General features: G+C 42.5%; 1 protein-coding gene across 7 annotated transcripts in view; it reads left to right on the top strand.

The window, feature by feature from the left end:
* The first annotated feature begins 471 nt into the window (after positions 1-471).
* Positions 472-20,325, top strand: part of GRAMD1C (GRAM domain containing 1C) — a 56,927-nt gene continuing 37,073 nt past the window's right edge. For 2 of the 7 annotated variants that reach the window (XM_068959240.1, XM_068959231.1), the window contains exons 1-2: positions 674-752; positions 2,212-2,340. In XM_068959240.1, the coding sequence (XP_068815341.1) occupies positions 2,293-2,340 (48 nt within the window). In that variant the 5' untranslated portion in view covers positions 674-752; positions 2,212-2,292. Of the gene's footprint in view, positions 595-673; positions 753-1,122; positions 2,092-2,211; positions 2,341-13,576; positions 13,610-20,325 lie in introns of those variants that run through there. The other 5 variants (XM_068959205.1, XM_068959213.1, XM_009675193.2 and 2 more) reach the window with 5 other exon arrangements.

Below are 20,325 nucleotides of genomic sequence, written 5' to 3'. Positions count from 1 at the left end.
CCCCAGCCCCGTTGTCAGATTGATGGGATTGCGTAATGTCGTGACATTGGGACGCGATCTTGTCTATCTCCTTCCCCCCCCCCACTTATTTGCTGAGGACTTTTTACTCAGAAGAACTGGCTCCTTAAGAGACTTGTTAAAAAAAAAAAAACGGCCTGTGATCAGCTCCTTTTGCGTCACTGAACCGCCACGAACAGCAATGACTGAAGCTGAGTTTTTTTCCTTTTTTTTTTTTTAAATCATTTTCCCCTTATTTCAATAGGATCATGCAGAAGAAGAGGGAAAGATGAAAGACAGGAGCGCGCCCGGAGGCGGGGGCTGAACTGGGCTGAAGCCTTCTCACTCTGTTGGCCGTAAAAACCCGCTCCGGGCGGCGGGGACCCGACACACCGGGCATTTTCTTTGCCGACTTCCCCCCGCGGGGTGCTGCCGTGCCGAGCCGAGGGCGGCCGCTGCCCCCCTGCCCTGCCCGCCCGCCCCGGCAGCCGGCCGCGGCCTCACCTCGGGCCCGCCGCCCGCCCGCCCCTTTAAATGGCGGCCGCGGCCCCGCTGAGGCAGTTAGCGGGTGCCGCGCCGCCCTCGCCCCCCTCCATGGTAAGCGCCGCCGACCCGCTCCGGGCTTGTTTCATTCCCCCCCCCCCTCCTCGCCGCTCTCCTCAAACCCTGCCGGGGCGCCTCCATGCCCCAGCCGCTGGCCCGTCGCCGCCGCGCTGCGCCCCCCGGGGCGAGCCGGCCGGCGGCGGGCTGCGCAGGTAGGTGGCGCGGAGCCGGGTAACGCCGCTCCTTCCCCTGCGCGCCCCGGGAGGAGCGGGGCGAGGCCCTTCGTCCTTTCCTTCCTTCCTCCCCCCCCCCCAAAAAAAAAAAAACCTGCGGCCGCAGCGCCCCGTTTCTGGAAGCTTCTGCGGCCGCCGGGGGCTCTGCGAGCGAGGCGGGGCCGCGGCTCGGGGCGCTCGGCCCGGCCTGGGCGCTGGCGGCGGCGGGAGGGGGCGACCGGTGCCCGCCGGGCTGGGCAGCCCCCTCCTCCCCTCCCTCCGGAGCGGCGCCGGGGCCTTGTGGCGCCGGGGGGGGCGGGAAGGAGCGGGGGAGCCGCTCAGTGGGGTGGGGAGGGTGTCCTGGGGCTGACGAGTGCTGCGCTGGGTAAGGGGGGGGGGTGTAAAGGTAAAATAACGGGTGTTGGCAGCGGGCCCGCAGCTGTGTGTGGGGAGAGCGCCTGGGAGGCGTTGCGTCGGTCTCTCTCTCCCACCGCAGACCCTCGAGTACGCCTCCAGCCAGGCGAGAGCAGCTCTGCTTCCCACCTTGGCCCTGGTGCCCTCTGAGCCGAGGAGGCGCCTGGTTAGAGCGTCTGCCCTGGGGTGTCCCCAGGGCCGGGCTCCAGGAGGGCGCTGGGGATGTGCTCTGCGCCTTGGCCCACCGGGGTCGGCCTCAACTCGATTTTTTTTTCTTCTTTTTTTTTTTTTTTTGGATGCCGTTCTGAACTCAAAACGTGTTTTTGGTCTCCTGTTGGCGCGTTAGGCAGCGTTAGTTGTTGGTCAGGACCTTGGAAGGGTTTTGCCCCTTTGCTGGGTGACTTAGGGGAAATGTCTTTCCCTTCCTGCGGCTCCGTTTCCCTTCCTAAAGCAAGGCTGATCTGCCCTGTGAAATAAATCCGTGTCTATCAACGGAAAGTGCTGCGGACAAGGTTTTTATAACAAGTGATACTAACAGAACTATTTGCCTCTGATGTGTGTTGCTTGTATCTTTCTAACAACAGTTTTTAGTATAGCTGCCACTTAATATAAATATTGTCTGTATACATCACATCTTATGTCAGTCTTCTGGCAGGTGTTAGATCTACGTGACCTTTCTCAGCTCTTGGAAAGTCCCTTAGGTTCCAGAGCTGTCCTGCGTGTCATGTACTGATGTCTTGTGTTAACGCCATTCTAGCTCTAAGTGCCTGCGCAGTTTCAATGTGCAAGTTCATATGCTGCTGTGCAAGTAATATGCTCTGTAAATAATAAATACAGTATACTCTGTATATGTATATTAAAAAAAAAAAAAGTAAAATCAGTGGGAATGCCGTCAGTGAGAAGCATTTCCATGGCATATACCTTGGTGAGTCTAGCAGTTGAAGTTTTCATCTAACACAGAGTCGGTGAATGGATTAACTGTAATCTTATTTCAGCACCTTTCTTCCCTGTTGTCAAATTACATACCCTGCTTGTTTGTTCACAGGAAGTTCATGAAGTGGATCATGGTCTTGTTAGCCAGCTACTTGTGGATTCAGAGGAGGCTCTTGGCTCGTGCACAGAGAAAATGCAGGTTCCTGCTCAGTATAGCTGGAGTGCTGACTGGAGCTTTTGGGTAATGTGTCTTACCTTTCTTCTAATTTGTTGGGTTTTTTTGTATGTGTACGTGTGCTAGCTTTACATCCATAGTTCTCAAATTGCTTTGTAGTAATTAATTAATAACACCTTCCCTGCCCGTGTTGTGAGGCAGATAAATTATCATTATCGCTTTACTGAAGCGTAAGCTGAGACAGAGAGGGGCAGAGCTCTTTACCTGATGTCATGTATCAAGTTAGTGGCAGGATTTCTGACTTAGGTACCTAGTCCTGTCTCCCACTTCCTTGTGTAGTTTATTAGCCTATGCAATGTCTCTCTATGCCTTTAGGAAGTCATTGTTGATGCTTTTGCTCAGTAAGAGCTGAATTTTGGTTCTTACTGTTGGATAGCTCTTCTCATGTGCTTTCCTAGTGTCTGCTTTTGGTCAAGCAAGCCTATGTGCTTTCCTCAAAAGGAAATACGCTTCACGGCTCCTATGTAGAGAGTAGTCTTTGAGACTAGAAAGAGCGGGAGGAGGGGTCTCACTTTTCTCCTCTCGGGGATGTTGTCTCACTCAAAGTGTGGAGGGTATCGTAATAAGCGCTGTCTTAAATATTCTTCTGCTGCTTTTTGGTGTTTTCTTTGCATTGCCATGAGAGAAGGTAAATATATTTATGAGTGTAGACTTAGGGGGTGTGTTTTGCTGTTAGGTTAGTGGATGGGTTGCTGCTGTTAGATAGGAGTTGGGAACACTCGTATGTACAGTCACAGGCAGGATAACCCAAACCTCTTACAAGATCAAGTGCTCTGCTCCTCAGAGTTTGACAAAATGACTCATGTTCTGCATCATGTGACGTTAGAGTAAATTGGCATGCTTCAGTGTGTGCATAGGAATGTAACCTGGACTACCGTATCCTTGTCCGTATGAGCTTACCAGAGTGTGTTCGTTGTGCTTACCAAGCAAAAGATTAAGTCATATAATAAGTAATTTGGCAAAGGCCAAAGGGAATCAGTGGCAGTCCTGAGAATAGAACTATGGAATCAGATTTCCCGACTCCATATTTATAAATCTAGCTTCTATGTCTTTTTTTGTCCGTCCTGTTAAAGCTAAGTGTATGTCTTAATGATCAGAACGTTGAGTTTGCATCTTGGGTCCTAGCTCAAATTTCCCACAGAACGCTTGTATACTTTTAAACTAAACAATAGTAACCCGGACTTAATAAAAAAGGGAGAGGCCCAAAGGTATCTCAGTAGATCTTAGAATTGCGTTGCTAGGGAGCGTTTAGATCATTCATTGTTTCTCCAGTGTTCCTGCAGTAGCAAAGACTAGGCACAGCTGTTCAGCCTGTGCCCAGCTGCATCTGCGTACCTGAATCGATGGCAAATCAGGTTGCACAGACATAGTAACTGTCAGCTATGCTCTCATTAGAGGCCAAATTAGACTGTGTAAACTGGCTTCCTCTCAAAGGTACATCTACAACCATTAATGCAGAGGGTAGTTCATGTGAGAAATGAAACCTGTTTAGATCTTGGGGTCCATTTGTTGGACCGGCAGTCTGCCGAACTTGCCAAGGAAAGGCAAGGAGGATATTTTACCATCTAAAATAAAGTCAGTGAAGAGTAATGTGTAGGATCTAGCTGTGCTATTGACTCTGTAATTTTAGAACTGAGATGCATGCCTAAGGTTAAAATTTTCTTCGGATAGTATTTGACATGCATATACAGTGCGGTATATTGTGTGTTCATAGTGCTGTTTTCTGCTTCCAGTAATGATGCATGCCTGTAACTTCTAGAGGGACTGGGATTCTTTGGTGCAGTGAAAGTTACTGTGAAAATGTAAGGTGTTATCTAGTGTGATTAAAAAGGTTACCTTCTGCCTGTAACTTGTACTTCAACAACCTCAGTATTTGTTTGTCGTTCGTGTTTATCTAGTTGTGTAAATATGACCTTGTACTTAAAACAAAGGAATTATGTAAACACTTGCCTTCTGTGAGATACTGCTGTGGCTTTTAAAGTGCTAACTGTGCTGCTTATGTCATTGATTAATCTTAAAAACCTATATCAGTGTGTCTATGCTTTTATTTATAGAAAGCTGTGGTATTGAGACATTCCCTTAGCCTCAAGGGGACTGAATGTAGCAGTAGCAAGAGGCAGAATGTCACAAATTAAAGGCAAAAATTAAAATCTTTGAATTTTCTAATTAAAATGTTATGTCACTGACTTTTTTTCTTTGCTCTTCTAGACAGAAAATATGTTTTAATAACTTACATGGTTGAGCAGCTGCTGAGTATATAGACAAATCATTAGAATTCCCTAGGTACTGAGTCATAATAAATGTATAGGTGATAACACAGAAGGCAGCTTGTTCTAATAGACAAAGCATGTGTCCCTAACAATTTACCAAGGATGATCTTAGTGTCCTGTGGCAGGTATGGATTTGTTCCGCTCGTTCCTGCTCTTAAGTCAGTATGACTGAGGAGCTGCTACAACAGTAACACTAGCCTGCGATCTTGTCCGGATGTCTGCTTTGCTGCCTGGGTGGTTAGCTTTGACAGGCTGTGTATGTCTGAATATTGTTTGGCCTACTCCAAGAACTAGCTTCTTCTAAGGAAGTACTGTGAAGTACCAAGTAAGTTTATCCAATGATGGAAACAAAATGTAGATGTTAGAGCCTGACTGGTTTGACTTCAATTTTTCACGGATCTGAGTGGGAGTAGGCAGTTGTGCCATGCCCCTGAAAGTCAGGCCAGGTATCGTGAACGCTCAGTAAGTGCTGTGAGTGCATATGGTTAGCAGTGAACTTGGGCTGGGAGACTCTGGGATATAAACTCTTCCCTGAATAGGGTGATTGTGTAGAAGTGAAGGGCAGCAAAAAAGGAACAGGGAAGAAAAAAAGAAAAACAGTTCATTGTGCTATGTCTAATTTTTGCTATCTCTGAAATGATAATACTTTTGACAGCTTTCCTGAAGGATTTTTGAGAATGAATAATTGTTCTTTACTCGTGCAAGCAACTCTTTAATCAGTAGTACTAATTGCTTTTACAAGATTTACAGGGCTTGGTACTGCTTGCAGTGTTTCTTTGAACGTGTCCTTTTCATGAATATCCTATAAAATGTTGTTTTGGGGATATTTTTAAGTTTTATTTGGAAGCCTTCTCACTAGAACTGGATAAAACTGGACTTTCTTCCCCTTTACGGAGGGGGAAGAAAAGCTTGCTTGCAAACCTGCTCTCGGAGCTTTCCTTCTTTATTGGAACCAGCGAAGCTTGCATCTACTTTTGATTAAATTGTTCTATTTGCAGATGCTAAAACTAGAAATTAATAAAATCAAAGGTGTGGTGAAACTGAACAGTTATACCTAGAAGTTGTATTTCAAGATTTTCAGTTCATTTTTTTTGTCCTTCCAGTCTTCATACTGTAATATAATTAGATTTGATATCTTTGGAAGAAGAAACCTATGAAAACCTTATGTGACACCTAGTATAATGAAGAAGGTAAAGGCATTTGAGGAAGCTAGTGAAAAGGATCCTTGCCTCAAAGGTGAGGACATTCTGTCTGGAGGCTGACTTTTTCTTTTAATTAATAGCCTACAGTAGAAACCTTGTCTCCTGGCAAGCAAGACAATTTAAAACTCCTTCCCTTCATGAAGTGGTACAAGGAAAGAGTTCTTGAAATCAAATGGATATCTCGGAAAATGAAAAGATGCTAATGAAAACTCTGGAAGCTATGTTCAAGAGTTTGGAAGTGTGAGATACCAAGGAAGTATTGGAAAGAAAGTAAAAGATGCTTTTAAAAAAAAAAAAAAAATTGAATGGAGTGGCAGTTTAAAGAATTGGTCAGTGTGAAGGAGTACAATGGATCCAAACAAATAATGCAGAGAAAAGTGAAAAGAATTGAGGCCTCTCATTTTAATAATATAAGAATGAATAAGGTTGTGTAAGATATGGAAAAGGATTTTGGAAGATGGCAAAAAATGTGGATTTGATTTACACAAAGGGCTAACTTGTGGGAGCATGTGAGAATGTATATGCTAGGCATATGAAGAACTGATGACTCAAACCTTCAGATATATATATATCCATCTGCAATGTATATAATCTTATACACACATTGTATAATCTTCTACACACATGGGTAGAAGATAATACAACCCAGATATAAGTTGACATATTTTGGGGCACAGGAGTGCTATGGGTGAGCATTAGATAAAATACCAATTGCATCTAGAGGTGTTTGAATGCTCCTTCCACCTTTTTCTGAGGAATATGAACTGGGAATATGCATTTACTCTGGGAATATGAATTATTGGGCTTGTTAAATTATGTTGGGGCAGGCTAGTATTTAAGGCCCTCTCTCAGTTGTTTCATCTTATATATTGCGTACTTGATATCTTCTTTCAGAAGAAACTCTTCTGAAAGAGTAGCAGTGTAGCTTGTTTGTTACATCAGAGGGGAATTTTTAGCTTTTTTTCCTATTTTATGTATTTCTTTATTTGCTGGCCTGAAGCAGTCTAATAAGGAAGATAGGAAGTAGATGAATGCTATGGGTCTGCAAAGAGAATAAAATCTTTTGCACACTTAACACTTAAAGAAAAAATAACTTATAACTTTGATATAAACAGCTGTTGCTATACTTGTAACACTGGTATATTTTGGTTATTTGGTTACTTATCTGGAATCTCTAGAGAGTAAGGGCTTTTTAGCCCTAGTGATAACACTAGTTACATAGAAGCAGCGTTTTAAAAGGGTGAAAAAAGACAAATTGCTTATGTTCAAGGGTTAGTCTGAATTACATGGCTTATTAGGTTAATTTCTTTTCTTTGCTTATATTCATGTGGTGTATCTCTTTTTTTTTGCTTTTGATGTAGCTGCAAACTGAGCACTGGGGTAGATCGACTGCTGTCAGCTTTCACTTTCTTACATCCCTTTGTTGGGGGGGGGGGGGGGGAAGGTGGATAAACAAATGCATCCACTACAGTTCTATTTAATGGTACCTTTAATGAAATAATTTGCAGCAACTGAGGGTAGAAAATTCTCCAGGAGCTTTTTTTTAAAAAAAAAAAAAACAAACAACTCCTTCCCCCCACCCCCCCAAATCCTTCATACAGATCTAGGAGATCTGGGATATATACTTGCCTTTTGAAAAACATAAGAACTTCCTAGACAAGGATGTATAGCCTTTTTATGCTAATGGCTACTCTGGAACTTGTATATTGTCTCATCCTGTATAGCAGATGGTTATGCACTAATTAAGTTATGTCAAGATATCTTAGTGATATCGGCAATGTTTTAGAAATCACTGTTACATAAGTAGGCCCTCCAGGTAGTGCTCTTCTGTTGAAGTTACTTGTGGAACCAATACAGTCTAAGCTTGTAATACTCATCTATGAGCTTTAACTTCACTAATGCTCTCAGATTGTGTATTTGTTGCTGCACCCTCCCCCCCCCCCCCCAACTTAATGATCAGTGAAGTCATTCAGGACTTCAGCTTGCTCGTACAACTTCTCAGCTTCTGTTTTCTGCTGTTCACACCTACTAGGACTCAAGGTATTGTCCCTTGTTTAGAGTGAATGAAGATACGTGATTATAAACTGTGGTGTATTTGTAGCTTTGTATTGATACAAATGTCTCCCAAAAGCTGTCCCTTTGCGTTATGTTTTTGCATGAAGTTGAGGAAAAGTTGTATCATCTCTGAAAATGGTTCACTCATCTGGTAGCAGTTTTTAATATAGAAATGGCTAAGTGCAAAACCTTCATTTGGTTCCTAAGGTAGAAAAGGAAGAGGTCAAATGAGGTATTTAGTAAGAGAATTCAGTTTTGGGGCAATTGTGTGGTAAGTCTTATTTTCTGTGTAATTTCAAACACAGCAGGGCTACTCATAGGCTTAATGAAATAGCCAGTGTATTTTATACTAGTAGAGTTCATGTGGTCAGCTGCAGTCACTATTGAATTAACTGCTTAACTAGTGATAAAGTTTGTCTAATATACTTCTACAAGTATTTTTTCAAAGTATCTTGTGCTATCGCTCTTCCTGCCAATAGGGTTGTCGTCGTTTCCCTCATGACCTTTTCCTGATCGATATTTAGGGACTGTTACTAAACTTAAATACAGATAAGAGACTCCAGAGACCAGTTCTGGCAAAGTAAGGAGAGACTGTGCAACTGAGTTGTGTTGGGTTTTTTTTTTTGCTTGTGTATTTGGCTACTTTTGTATTAAGCGATCTTGTTCCTCATTTGTTGCAGGTGAAGAAAGCCAGGAGTTCAGAAGTATGTTTTATAGTTGCTTTGTTGTGCTAGCTTTTTCCCTGAAAAGCGTCTGGAATTTTTTCCTACTTATAAAATGGATCAAGTAAGTCTAAGGACAAGCAGTTTGAATATTTTTCTTTTCTTTACTTATGCAGCCTGAAGTTAAAGATCAGGTGAAGGAACAGATGTCCTTAACAAATAACATTGCCTAATTGTTTCACACTTACAGTGTATGAAGAAATATGAGTCATGAAACTGCGGTTCAGAAAGGAAGGTGTCCTTTATCTAAAGGAAATCATCTTGACTGAGCTTTTAATTATTATTGCATCATATTAGTTAGTACACTTACAGTTGTTGAAACCTGGACAACATAGTTACGGGATTTAGAGTTAAACTGTGGAACAGAAAAACAGTCTGAGCTAAAGACAGTTTTGTGCTGGGAGGGTGAAAGGCCTTTCAATCACTTTGCAAAATTACGCAACTTTAAAATAGTAGCTTAAGAGCTTATACAAATGGACTTGGTTTATTCATGTTAACTTTATTTTAGAACTTGATATATTATGACTTTTTACACTTTTGTGCAATAAGTTTTTTTTTTTTGATTGAGTGCTGAATCTTTGAGATCAGGTAGGTAAGTTCTGATCCAGAAATTCTCCCTAAAATCAAAAGTGTTTGATATCCTCAGGAATCTGGCTTGTTCTAATCTCTTGGAGAGACACTACGAAACGTGGACTCTAGCAGAGGCACTGTAGGCATAATTTTACTAGCAGGCCCACAGAATTTATTGCCACTTGTGGATGGTATTAATGAAGATGCTGGGTAAATCTGATATGGTCCTCCCATCTTGCCTGCTGGAGACTAAAAGCACCTTAGTTCTCACTTCCGAGGTGGGGAAGGCATTTTTTTTCTTGGAAGCTTCCAAATTACTTGAACTTGTTGTTTAACCTGCTTATTTAAAACTTCAGTGTCGGTATTCTAACCGAGCTCAAAGGTTCTTCATAGCAGTTTTATTAATAGTTATATCTGAAATGTTCAGCCTTACTGCTAATAATTGTTTCAAAATTCCAGAGTCAGGTGTTTAACTGGCTGAAGATAGAGTAGTTATCCTATAAACCGGAAATGCCATCAAATCACTCTGTCATCATGGCACTCCTGATACCTGAGTCACACTGGTGCCCAGGCTTTGGTAGGTGCATTTTTAGATCACTTTGGATCCTCAGTCCTTCTAATAGAGAGAAGCTGCCAGCGAATATTTTTCTATGTAGATCTGCCTCCCGATATCCTAGTGCTCCTTTTGGCACTGTGAGATTTGGCAGCTGGGATACATCACAGGTCTTAGGAAGGCAGAAGAGTTGCCTTGTTGTTCTGGTGCAACCAGTTCATGTTGTTTACATATGTAGCTGATCTTGACAAAAGAACTGTGAGCCATCTAAAGCGCCACCACCCAGGTAGGTGAGCACAGACATCTCCTTAATAATAGTGAGTAGTTAGGACTGGCAAAATAACTATAAATATGGCTTCTCTACATTCAAATATCCTTTCCTTTCAGGTATTCAGATTTAAATGTGATGACATGAGTGATAAATGCTTTGAAATGTTTTTTCTTAACCTTTCTTCTTAGCTCCCTCAGCAGGGTGGTGCTAGGAGAGGGATTTCTCTTCTCTACTATCTAATGAGTTGTTAGCTGTATCTTCAGCCAAGTGCCCAAGGGGATCTGATGTTGTGTAGGAGGCTGGGCCTTGAGTGAGGAAAAGTGGATGTAGTATAGAGACACCTGCCTTTTCTTCTGTAGCTTTGCAGCCTTACTGTGTGTATTGTAGTAGCTTCTAGGGACATAGCCCCTAGCTGAGGACTGCGGCTGGGGTTGCATGGGTGGTGCCATGCAGGGAAGAAGGGCTCCATAATCTCTCCCCACCATAGGGAGTGTGGCTTGTGGCCTGTGTCAGGTGATGATCATGTGTAGCCAGCTGTTTCCTTAATAGTCTGTCTTGCTTCCAGAATGTCCCCCCGCCATGCAAACGGAGGTCAGAGTTCAGGCTTCACTTAGTTATCCACATAAATACAGGAGTCTGTCCCTGGATAGGACAGACAGAAAGGGACAGAACAAGGTAGCTAGAGTAGACCTGTGCCTACTGTTGGCCTTTCAGTGCAGGCCAAGAGGTCTGACGGGAGTGCATGGAGCTCTGCATCTCTTGCCTCAAATTGTCTGCTCTGTGTCTAGGAAGAACTGAGCCCTGAACAGCTGCTGAAGGGATAGACCTGTAGTGTGCTCCTCTTGGGAGCCCGGGCCTGTATGGAGCATGCTCTGGTCTCTTCCACTTCTCTGGCCACCTCAGCTTGAGGTGGTCCCATAGTAAGGGGGCTCAAAGCCTTACAAAGCAGATGATGGCCAAATTTTACATGAGAGTAAACTTAGGCCTGCGCTGAGTTAACTGGGGTAGATACACTCTATCTTGGAGACCTAAGCACAGTAGCTATTTGGGCTGCAGCCTTCGGAGACTTCAGTGATGCAGAGAGGAAGAGCACTGGGGTTTGAATGTTCCTTTCGGAGCTGGTGTTTCCCTGGTGATGGTAGTTTCCTCTGCTGTCCCTTTTGGGACTTTTGTGAACTTGAAGTGACCTATGCTAGTTCAGTCTTGCCTTCCAAAATCAGTTTAGATAAGAGTTGTTTTAGGTTAGAGCCAGGCAACTCCACACACACCTCTGCTTTTATTTTTTTTTTTGTACTTTTTTCTTCTTTGACCACTTACTGCAGTGTTTGTGTGCTTGTTCTGCAAGGCTAGTGTGTTTTCTTCCTGTTTTCCAAGTTGGCATGCAAACAGAGGCTGGCAGAATGCTAGCTAACTCTGCTGGATTGCATCCAGCACCAGCTCTAAACAAGTGGGTGAGAGAAGTGGAACTGTAGAGACGGCCCAAATGCTGGCTGGGGATTTGTGTGGATTGGAACAGACTGTAGCAAGCTAGGAGAGGTATGTGTGTAGGGTATATGTCTTCTATCTTTACATTAGTTTCATGTCTCAATCAGTTTTATTTCTGAAATAGAGCATATGCTTTGTTCCTCACTCTATATGTCAAACTTGAGATTTTATATCCAAGGAAATGTTGTTATGAAAGTACAGTGGTGTCAGCATTTATAAATAGTTTAGAACACTTACTTGTAAAAAGAAAATACTAGATATTAGGAAGCAATTACTTTAGGATAAGCAGGGGATATTTTCAAGCAGTAATTTTTTTTAGGGAGGAAATCTGTAACACTCCTAATGACGAGAGGCTTGAAAGAAAGCATTCTCGGCTTTAGCATGTTGCCAGCAGGCTTAGTTTTTGTATGCCTGAAGTATATTTTCTCCTGTGTTCATAAGATGTGTTATTGAACAGGCTCTCTTCCATCTGAGTAGAGGGTACTCATGATAACTGTATCCTGAGGTGTCATCTGGTAGTGTGTATAGTTAAATTGTACCCCTTTTGAGTGGGGAATAGAGCCCCATGAGGTTAAATATAGACCTGGCTGGAACTGCTTCAGATGAATCCTATTTCACTGAAATGTGATGGCTTGTGAAACTAAGCCAATTCCAGTTGGTTTGTGAAGGAACTTGGGAGAGGTCCTCACATGTTCTAAACTGAAGCATTTTGAAATAAAATTCTTCCCACTTTTTTCTAAGTTTTTTTATCCTGTTTTTTTCCTGAAGGATATAAAATATCTTAAATTTCAAAGTGATTGTGCAACTTAATGTTCAGAAGGTGAAAGATGTGAAGATATTTCTTTGGAGAACTTTAAAAATCTTTTTGAGCTTCCTTTTTGCTTAGGAAGAAAGCCAATTTTAAAAACGCTTCACAAATAAAAGTTTTGTTCTAATCATATAACCTAGTGTTAGCAACATAGTTCCTAATATGATGCTAAATTTTCTCATCTGTCAACATCCTAGTTGTGACAGCTTTGGTTGTGGACCCCTTAGGCTATTTGCCAAACCATGTTCCAACATGTGTGTGTTTTTACTTATATAGGCAAAATTCAAGTACGAAACCTCTCCTGCCCTTGGAAGGAGAAGGTGGTTGTTGAAGTGCAGGAGATGATCTGGCCTTTGAGCAGAATTCCTGTCCAGCTGAGTTGATGTCCCACCACATGGTAAACAGCTGTGATACAGACCCTTCAGTCCAACAGAAATACCTTTTAGAAAAGCAGAGTGTTATTGCATGTCAGGTCAGTGATGGCTTTATCAGGCTGAGGTCTGGAATGGTGCTGGTCAGGGCTGGACAGCTGAGGTGCTGTGTGTGGGACAGAAGTATATGAACAAATAAAGTTGAGGGACATGTGATGCAGTCTTCCTGATGTACTAGACCCAGCCTTTAAATGAATAGTAGCAGTTTCTCCTTCATAAATACCTATTATGGTCAGTTTCATAGCATTGGATGTCTTTCACATGCTTCGCAAGTGGATAGCTAACACTTCAGAAGCTCTTCATAACAAAAATTTTCTTCTGAGAAATGTTTTACTCACTACATGGACTTTTTTTTTTGGAAGCTACCTGTGTCAGATAGTGGTAATTAACTGTCTGTCTTACATTTCTGACTGTGCCTATCCATGCATCTGTGGGAACTGTTTAACACTAACACTCATTTTGGGGGTACTAGGGACTCTGTCCTTAGCCATGTATAAGAAGTCTCATGCAAAACAAACAACAAAACCCTAGGAAAATATGGTAGCTAGAGTATTTGCTCAGTGTCCTGTGTTTGAATAGCCCTTCCTTGAGGATTGTATATGCCATGTTTCTAATGGAGGAGAGACATAGCTGCACTAAAATTCTTCCTGGATGCCACTCTGGTACACAGTTCACTCTGAAGGAGAAAACTGCCAGTGGTCTGTTCTCTGCTTAGTCACTAAGTGTTAAAAATCTGTTTCTCCTTCAGCCTCTGCAAATAAGAGGGGGGCTGGGCCACAGAAGGGGATGTAATGACTCTAATGCACAGCCCTGTGCTTGCCAGTGGCCCACTGGAAGAGTGCCCTGTGCTTACGAGGCCCCCCTCTCCAGAAGAGTTCAGGCTGAATGAAGAAGAGCGGAAAATGAATGTAAGTAAAATAGTCCTGGCTCCTTAAACTCTTTCCTGTCCTACTGTGGCAATGAGCTTGTTTTCCAAAAATTCTCTCACACTCAAGGAAGTGGAAACAAGTGCCTATGGAATATAGTGGCTGAGCTGCTCCTGGCAACAGTTTCTTTTTTTTTTTTATTGGTTGTCATGCCTCATGTGACCTACTAATTCAGCACAACTGCAGGGATAATCAGGTGTGTTCAAATGTCACCCTTTTTGAAAAAAGGAAAAATAGGATGCTTTGTACCCATCTGGCCCCAAAGGATTTTGTACAGTGTACTGTGTACACCATAGTAACTAATCTTAAGTAAGCAGGCATTGCTGTTGAGGTCCTATGAGTGGTTCTTCCCCTGTGCAAGTTAAATTACTGCTAGTAAAGCTTAAGAGGACTCAGAATCAGAGCATAGTTGAGGTTGGAAGGGACCTCTGGAGATCATCTGGTCCAACCTCCCTACTCAAGCATTGTCAGCTAGAGCAGGTTGCCCAGGACTCAGTCAAGACCCAAACGGACAATCTCCAAGGACAGAGAATCCACAACCTCTCTGGGTAACCTGTGCCAGTGTTTGACCACCCTCATCGTGAGACAGTGTTTTCTGATGGTCAGATGGAATTTCCTGTGTGTTTAATTTGTGCCCCTTTCTTCTTGTCTTCTCACTGAGCACCACTGAGAAGAGTCTGGCCTCATCCTCATTACACCCTCCTATCAGATGTTCATCAACATTGCTAAGATCTCCCGGAGCCTTCTCTTCTCCAGACTATACAGTTCCAACTCTCTCAGCCTCTCATCATATGAGAAATGTTCCACTCCCTTAATCATCTTTGTGGCCCCTTGCTGGTCTTGCTCTACTAAGTCCATGTCTCTCTTCTAATGGGGAACCCGGAGTTTGACATAGCGCTCCAGATGCGGCCTCACCACTTGTATTGGTCAGTCATACCAGTGCTGAGTAGAGGGAAGGGATCACTTTGCTTAACCTACTGACAGTGTTCTTCATCGTGCAGCCCAGGATGCTGTTGCTCTTTGGCCCAAGAGCATGTCGCTGGCTTATGTTCACCTCATTGTCCATGAGGACCCACAGATTCTTCTCTGCAAACCTGTTTTCCAGCTAGTTGGCCCCCAGCCTGTGCTGGTACAAGGGGTTATTCCTCCTCTGGCGCAGGATTTTGTATTTCCTTTTGTTAAACTCCATGAGGTTCCTCTCTGTCCATTTCTCCAGCCATTCAAGGTCCCTTTGAGCAGCAGTGCAGACATCTAGTGTATCAGCTACTCCTCCCCACTTTGTGTTATCAGCAAACTTGCTGAGGGTGCACCCTGTCCCGTTATCCTGTTCATTAATGAAGATGCTAAACAATATTGACGATGTGGGATACCTCTAGTGACTGGCCTCCAATTGGACTTTGTGCCAATGATTACAACCCTCTGAGCCCCGCAGTTCAGCCAGTTTTCAGTCCGTCTCATGTCTGCCTATCTAGCCTGTGCTTCCATTGACTTGTCTGAGGATGTTGTGGGAGACCACATCAAAAGCCATACTGAAGTAGAGATGAACAACATCCACTGCTCTCCCCTCATCCACCTTTCTTCATAGAAGCTGTCCTGTTGGTTAACCATGATTTCCCTGTAGTGAATCCATGCTGATTACTCCTGATGATGACCTTACTGTCCCTCAAATGTCTGCATAGTCTCCAGGAGTAGTTGCTCCATCACCTTCCCAGGGCTCAGGATGAGGCTGACTGGCCTTTACTTCCCCAGATCCTTTTTCTTGCCACTCTTGAAGATAGATGTGACACTTGTTCTCTTCCAGTCCTCTGGAACATCTCCTGATGGCCATGAGCTTTCAAAGGTAGTAGAGAATGACCATTCAATGACATTGGCCAGCTCCCTCAGCACTCACTGATGCATCCCGTCAGGGCACATAGACTTGTGTGTGTCCAGTTTGTTTAAATGTTCCCTAACCTGATCCTCCTTTAAAAAGAATAAGTCTTCCTTGCTCCAGACTTCCCTTCTGGTCTCAGGGGCCTGGGATTCCTGAAGGCTAGTCTTAGCAGTAGAGACTGAGGTGAAGAAGACATTCAGTATCTCTGCCTTTTGTGTCCTTTGTCACCAAGGCCCCTACCCCATTTAGCACCAGGTCCATGTTTTCCTTAGCCTTCCCTTTGCTGCTTGTGTACTTACAGAAGCCTTTTTTATTGTCCTTCATTCCTCACCAGATTCAACTCCAGATGGTCTTCAGCTTTCCTAACCCCATCCTGCATGCTTAAACAGTAGCTCTGTATTCCTCCTGGGTCACCTGTCCCTGCTTCTACCTCTTCTACATTTTCTTTTTGTTTTGAGTTTAGTCAGGAGCTCCTTGTTCATCCATGCTTGTTTTCTTCTGCCTTTGTTCAATTTCCTGCTTGTCAGGATGGACCATTCTTGAGCTTGGAGGTGATCTTTGAATATAAAGCAGCTCTTCTGGACTCCCTCCTTCCCCCAGGGCCCAGTCCCATGGGATTCTTCCCAGCAGATAGCCAAAAAGTCTGGAGTTGGCTCTCATGAGAGCCAGGGTTTTGATCCTTGTTGTGGTTGCCTGAATTTGAGCTTTCACTGTTACTTTTTTTTTTTTTCCTTAATAGCAAATAAGTATTGGATTTATGGAAGGGAATGATTAGGAGCAGTGAGCTCTGCGTGTGTTTGTAGTGAGTCATTCAATGCCATGTCTAGTCCTGGAGCTCACAGCTCAAGAAGCACAGTGAAAAATAGGAGGAGATTCAAAGAGCCATGAGAATCAGTTTGAAAAAATCTTTTTGTGAATAGACTTGAGGAGCTTGATACCTTCTGAGAGAAGGTATGGGGTAGCTTGCTCACGACCTGAAGATAGTTCATAGCGGAAAAAATTTAAGATGACTACTGGAACAACTATCCATAGTCAGGGTGGATTCTCCATCAGTGATGACTCTTAAATCAAGACAAAGGGTTTTTTGTTTTTCTTTTTTTCTGAAGAGACTTACTATTGTCACAGCTTTGGATTTAATATAGGAGTTAAAATCACAGGATAACCATTGCTTGTGCATTATAGGTTAGTCACAATCAGCTTTTCTAGGCTGAAGAAACAATTGCAGGTGTAACCAACTTTTCTTTCATGAAAGGGATTGTCAGACTTTGGTGGTTTTACAGGTACACTCAGCAGAGAGATCACCATCTCAGTGTGTCATGTGATTTGTTGTTATAAGTCTGTTTTGAAGCATGTGAAATCTTAGGTTTGCTTACTTTATATTGCTGAATGAGAACTGCATTCAGGACTGTTAATCTAGCTTTCTTCATAGGCTTTAGGCTCATTGAAAGTGGGTTGTTGGTTTGTTTTTTGTATCTTCCTCCCCAGATAAGTTCCAAGAATACTTGTGGTCTAGAGCAGCCTTTTGTACAAGATCAAACTTCTCTCTGTGTTTTGATCTTCTGGAGGCTGCTTTTTTTTTTTTTCCTCCTGATGCTAAGCAGGATTTTAGAGGAATATGAAGGCAGGAGGCGAGAACAATTCATTGTTCATTAGAATATGTTTGAAAGACTACGGCATTTCTAATGTGCCACTGCAGGATTCAAAAGTACTTCGATCCTAACCTTAAAGTACCTCTGACTTTATTTTAGACAATGTCCAGGAACTTCACAGGAGAACTTGATGCGTACTTTCCTGTTTTGGGAGAGTGACCCAACAGGTCATCTTCGTCATTAAGTGGATTGCTGGGGTATAGAGGTAGAGTAGCACAGATCTGCTTGCTTATTCATGGCTTTGCTCCTCTGTCTGTGTCGTTGGCCATATTTCTATGGTTAAACGAGGCTTCTGAGCATAAGGGAGGAACAGATCAGGCTGCTTGTGTTATGGGCTTATTTGAATCTGGGGCCCCAAGCACTTCACAGAAACTGATAATGGGACTGTGATGCTCAGTGGGAGGTCTGTGTGAATCTTAAAATGAGGTGACATGTGAGTTGTACTACTCTTGATCAGGTCATCCTACCTGTTCTCAGTTATACCTGTGTGTCTCAAATACTGAATGCAAATTGTCAGATAGCGTGTGGTTTTGTGGTGTCTCAAAACAAGGGCAAAACACTAACAAAGTAAATGCAAAATTATCACTGCAATTAGCAAATTTAAAATGTGCACATTGTTCTGCCGAGGTTGATTGACTATTTGCATGCTTAGTTATATGTGCAATCAAATAATTTTCTAATGATTAGCATTTTTCTGCTATGCTCTTGGGAGGAGGTGTGGTGTAATTTTTCTCCACACTTCACTAAACAGCTCTAATTATCTGTGGCATCCTCTTTGAATTGCTTTGAAGATGTAAATGTGAAAGTTTTTTTTTTTTTAAAACAGGCTTTCATTGTATAAATAACTTAATGCTATTAGAGTTAGCATGCCTTCTTCTGGAACCTTGAGTCCATGTAGTTGGAATTTGATGCTTTCCTAAACAAGGCAGGACAACCTCCTGGTTCAGATCTTGCAGCAGTATGATTCTTACATAACTGCCTTCCAAAACTTTCTGGATGATGCTGAAGGGACTCTTCTCCTTATACTGTTTTTCTTTTTGTAGGCTGTTGGTGTATTTTATGGCCTCAGATAGAATGTTAATATGTTGTTGACCGGGCTTAGTAGTTTTCTTTATGGATATGCTATATTTAATCATAAATGGCTTAGACTAGCCTCAGGCGAAGCATTTGCATGGTGATGTATAATTAAACTTGGAAATGTGCATGTGTTCAAAATGAGTTGTGTTTTCATCTCTTAAATTACGCTGTATTGTGTGGAGTTTATGCCTTTCTTTCAATACTAGGTGGTAGACTTCTGTAGCTCAAAGGTGACAACCTGTCTGAAATGTTGCCACAGCTTGAATACGATAATGGTGATATGAGAGATACTATATTCATAGAAATGGAAGTGTCTTATTTTCATTTTTGAGGGAGTTGATAGTGTCAGTGTTGAAGCTTTCCCCGTTGTTTCCTAAGTCCATTGACTGATCTCTTAATGATTAAGTTGTTTCCTAAGTCCATTGACTGATCTCTTAATGATTAAGCCACGTACTGAGTCTGTAAACATTACAGATCTAAGTAAGCTAGTTCTCATGCAAAATAAGGAAAAGATAAGCTTAAACTTCAATATGCTCCTTTTTCTTGCTGATTAGATAAGAATTCAGAGCAGGCTCCTCAGAAATGTCCTAGGAGCTCAGTGGACAATCTACAGTTAGTAAAAGGATTTCTTATTGCCTGTTTCTCACTCATTCAACAAAGAATGCTTCTATATGCCAACAAGGGATTCTCAGACAAGTTACAGAGAGATAACAGGTTTTATGCTGCAGCAAAATTTCAGTTCTAAGTAGAATTTAAGATCTCTTGAGTTTTGATTCTTGGAGCTGTTGAACTGGCAGAGTCAGGCATTAATAAAAATGTCTATGATAATATAGTATTCCTGTTCTTCCCTTCCCGAGTCCTTTTGTCTTGTAACAACAAAAATGCTTAGCTCTTGTACAGCTTTTATCTCTTGTATACAGCCTGTTCTGACAAAGGATATGTTTCTCCTTAAAAGTGTAGCTTCTTAAATCAGACCTGAAGATATAGCAAAAGAAAGTTCACATTGTCTATTTGGAACTTAAAGCAGGCTGCTTGCCTTTTGCCTTTTTTCTTTTTTGCCTTCCCTTTTTCTTGTGTCATCACAAGCTCAAATTTCAATCACTTAAGCTATGGCTGTGTAAACTGCAGAGCCTCTGGAACCACAGGCAGAAACTTCAGTAGATCTCAATTAGTTTTTAATTCTTCCTCTGTCTTTTTCCAGAGTAATTGCAAAGAACTCATGTCTTTAAAGTGACGCAGTCCTCAGATGTCTGTTTCAGATGATCAGTTGAAAGCATACGTTTCATGGTAGAATGTGACAAGGCCAAGAAGCCATAGTCCATCTAGTTTAACAGAGCACATGCTCTCCAAGAATGTAACTTTCATAATCTCAGAAATGGCTGAAATAGAACTGTGGAAGCATATGCCTACTGGGATGTGTCTAACAGTTTGCCCTGTCCGTTGCACCCGAAACATTCGTGCTTACTTTCCTCGGAAGGTGGGGGGGAGGATCTTTTTTGTCCACATCCCTCACCCCTGCCTCTTGCTGTCTACCAGTATTCTAAGGGCTGTAATGCAAGTATGCATTAACCAGTGGTCAAGCATGGAGACTTTTGTTTTGGGGATGAAAGAAGGTAACATTTAGGAGCTTGTCTTCTATTTAAAGCTGAACTAAGTCAGGGAGACTTGGCCCTCACATGTACTATATTAGCTTAAATATCTGACCTTGAAGTATACTTATCTGTTCTTGCGGCTAAAGAGCTTGAGTCTCAAATGTAGGTAGACCACAGACCATCACAGGTAGTATGTGTATGGAGGAGAGTGTCCAGGGAAGTCTTGAACCATGGGAAGTAAGAATATCTATTGTGAAAAATGGCAAAATCTTAATTGTGGGATTCTTGATGAGGTGGATCCTTGAGTGGTGCTACTGGGACTAGTGTTTTTGAAAATAAATTCAAGCCACAGGTAAATCTTGCATTTTTCTGGGATTGTTTTGAAAACAAATGCAAGTCATACTTACAGGGCAGTGACCAACTTGTGTGCTGCAGGAGTGTGTTAAAACTAGATTCTTTTAGTAAAAATGCTGCAAGACCATATGCTTAAAAAGTGGTTCTCTTACC

This window comes from Struthio camelus, chromosome 1 (assembly GCF_040807025.1).
Source record: "Struthio camelus isolate bStrCam1 chromosome 1, bStrCam1.hap1, whole genome shotgun sequence".
Taxonomy (NCBI): domain Eukaryota; kingdom Metazoa; phylum Chordata; class Aves; order Struthioniformes; family Struthionidae; genus Struthio; species Struthio camelus.
The sequence above is the reverse complement of the archived record's forward strand: the minus strand, read 5'-3'. Positions and strand labels throughout refer to the sequence as shown.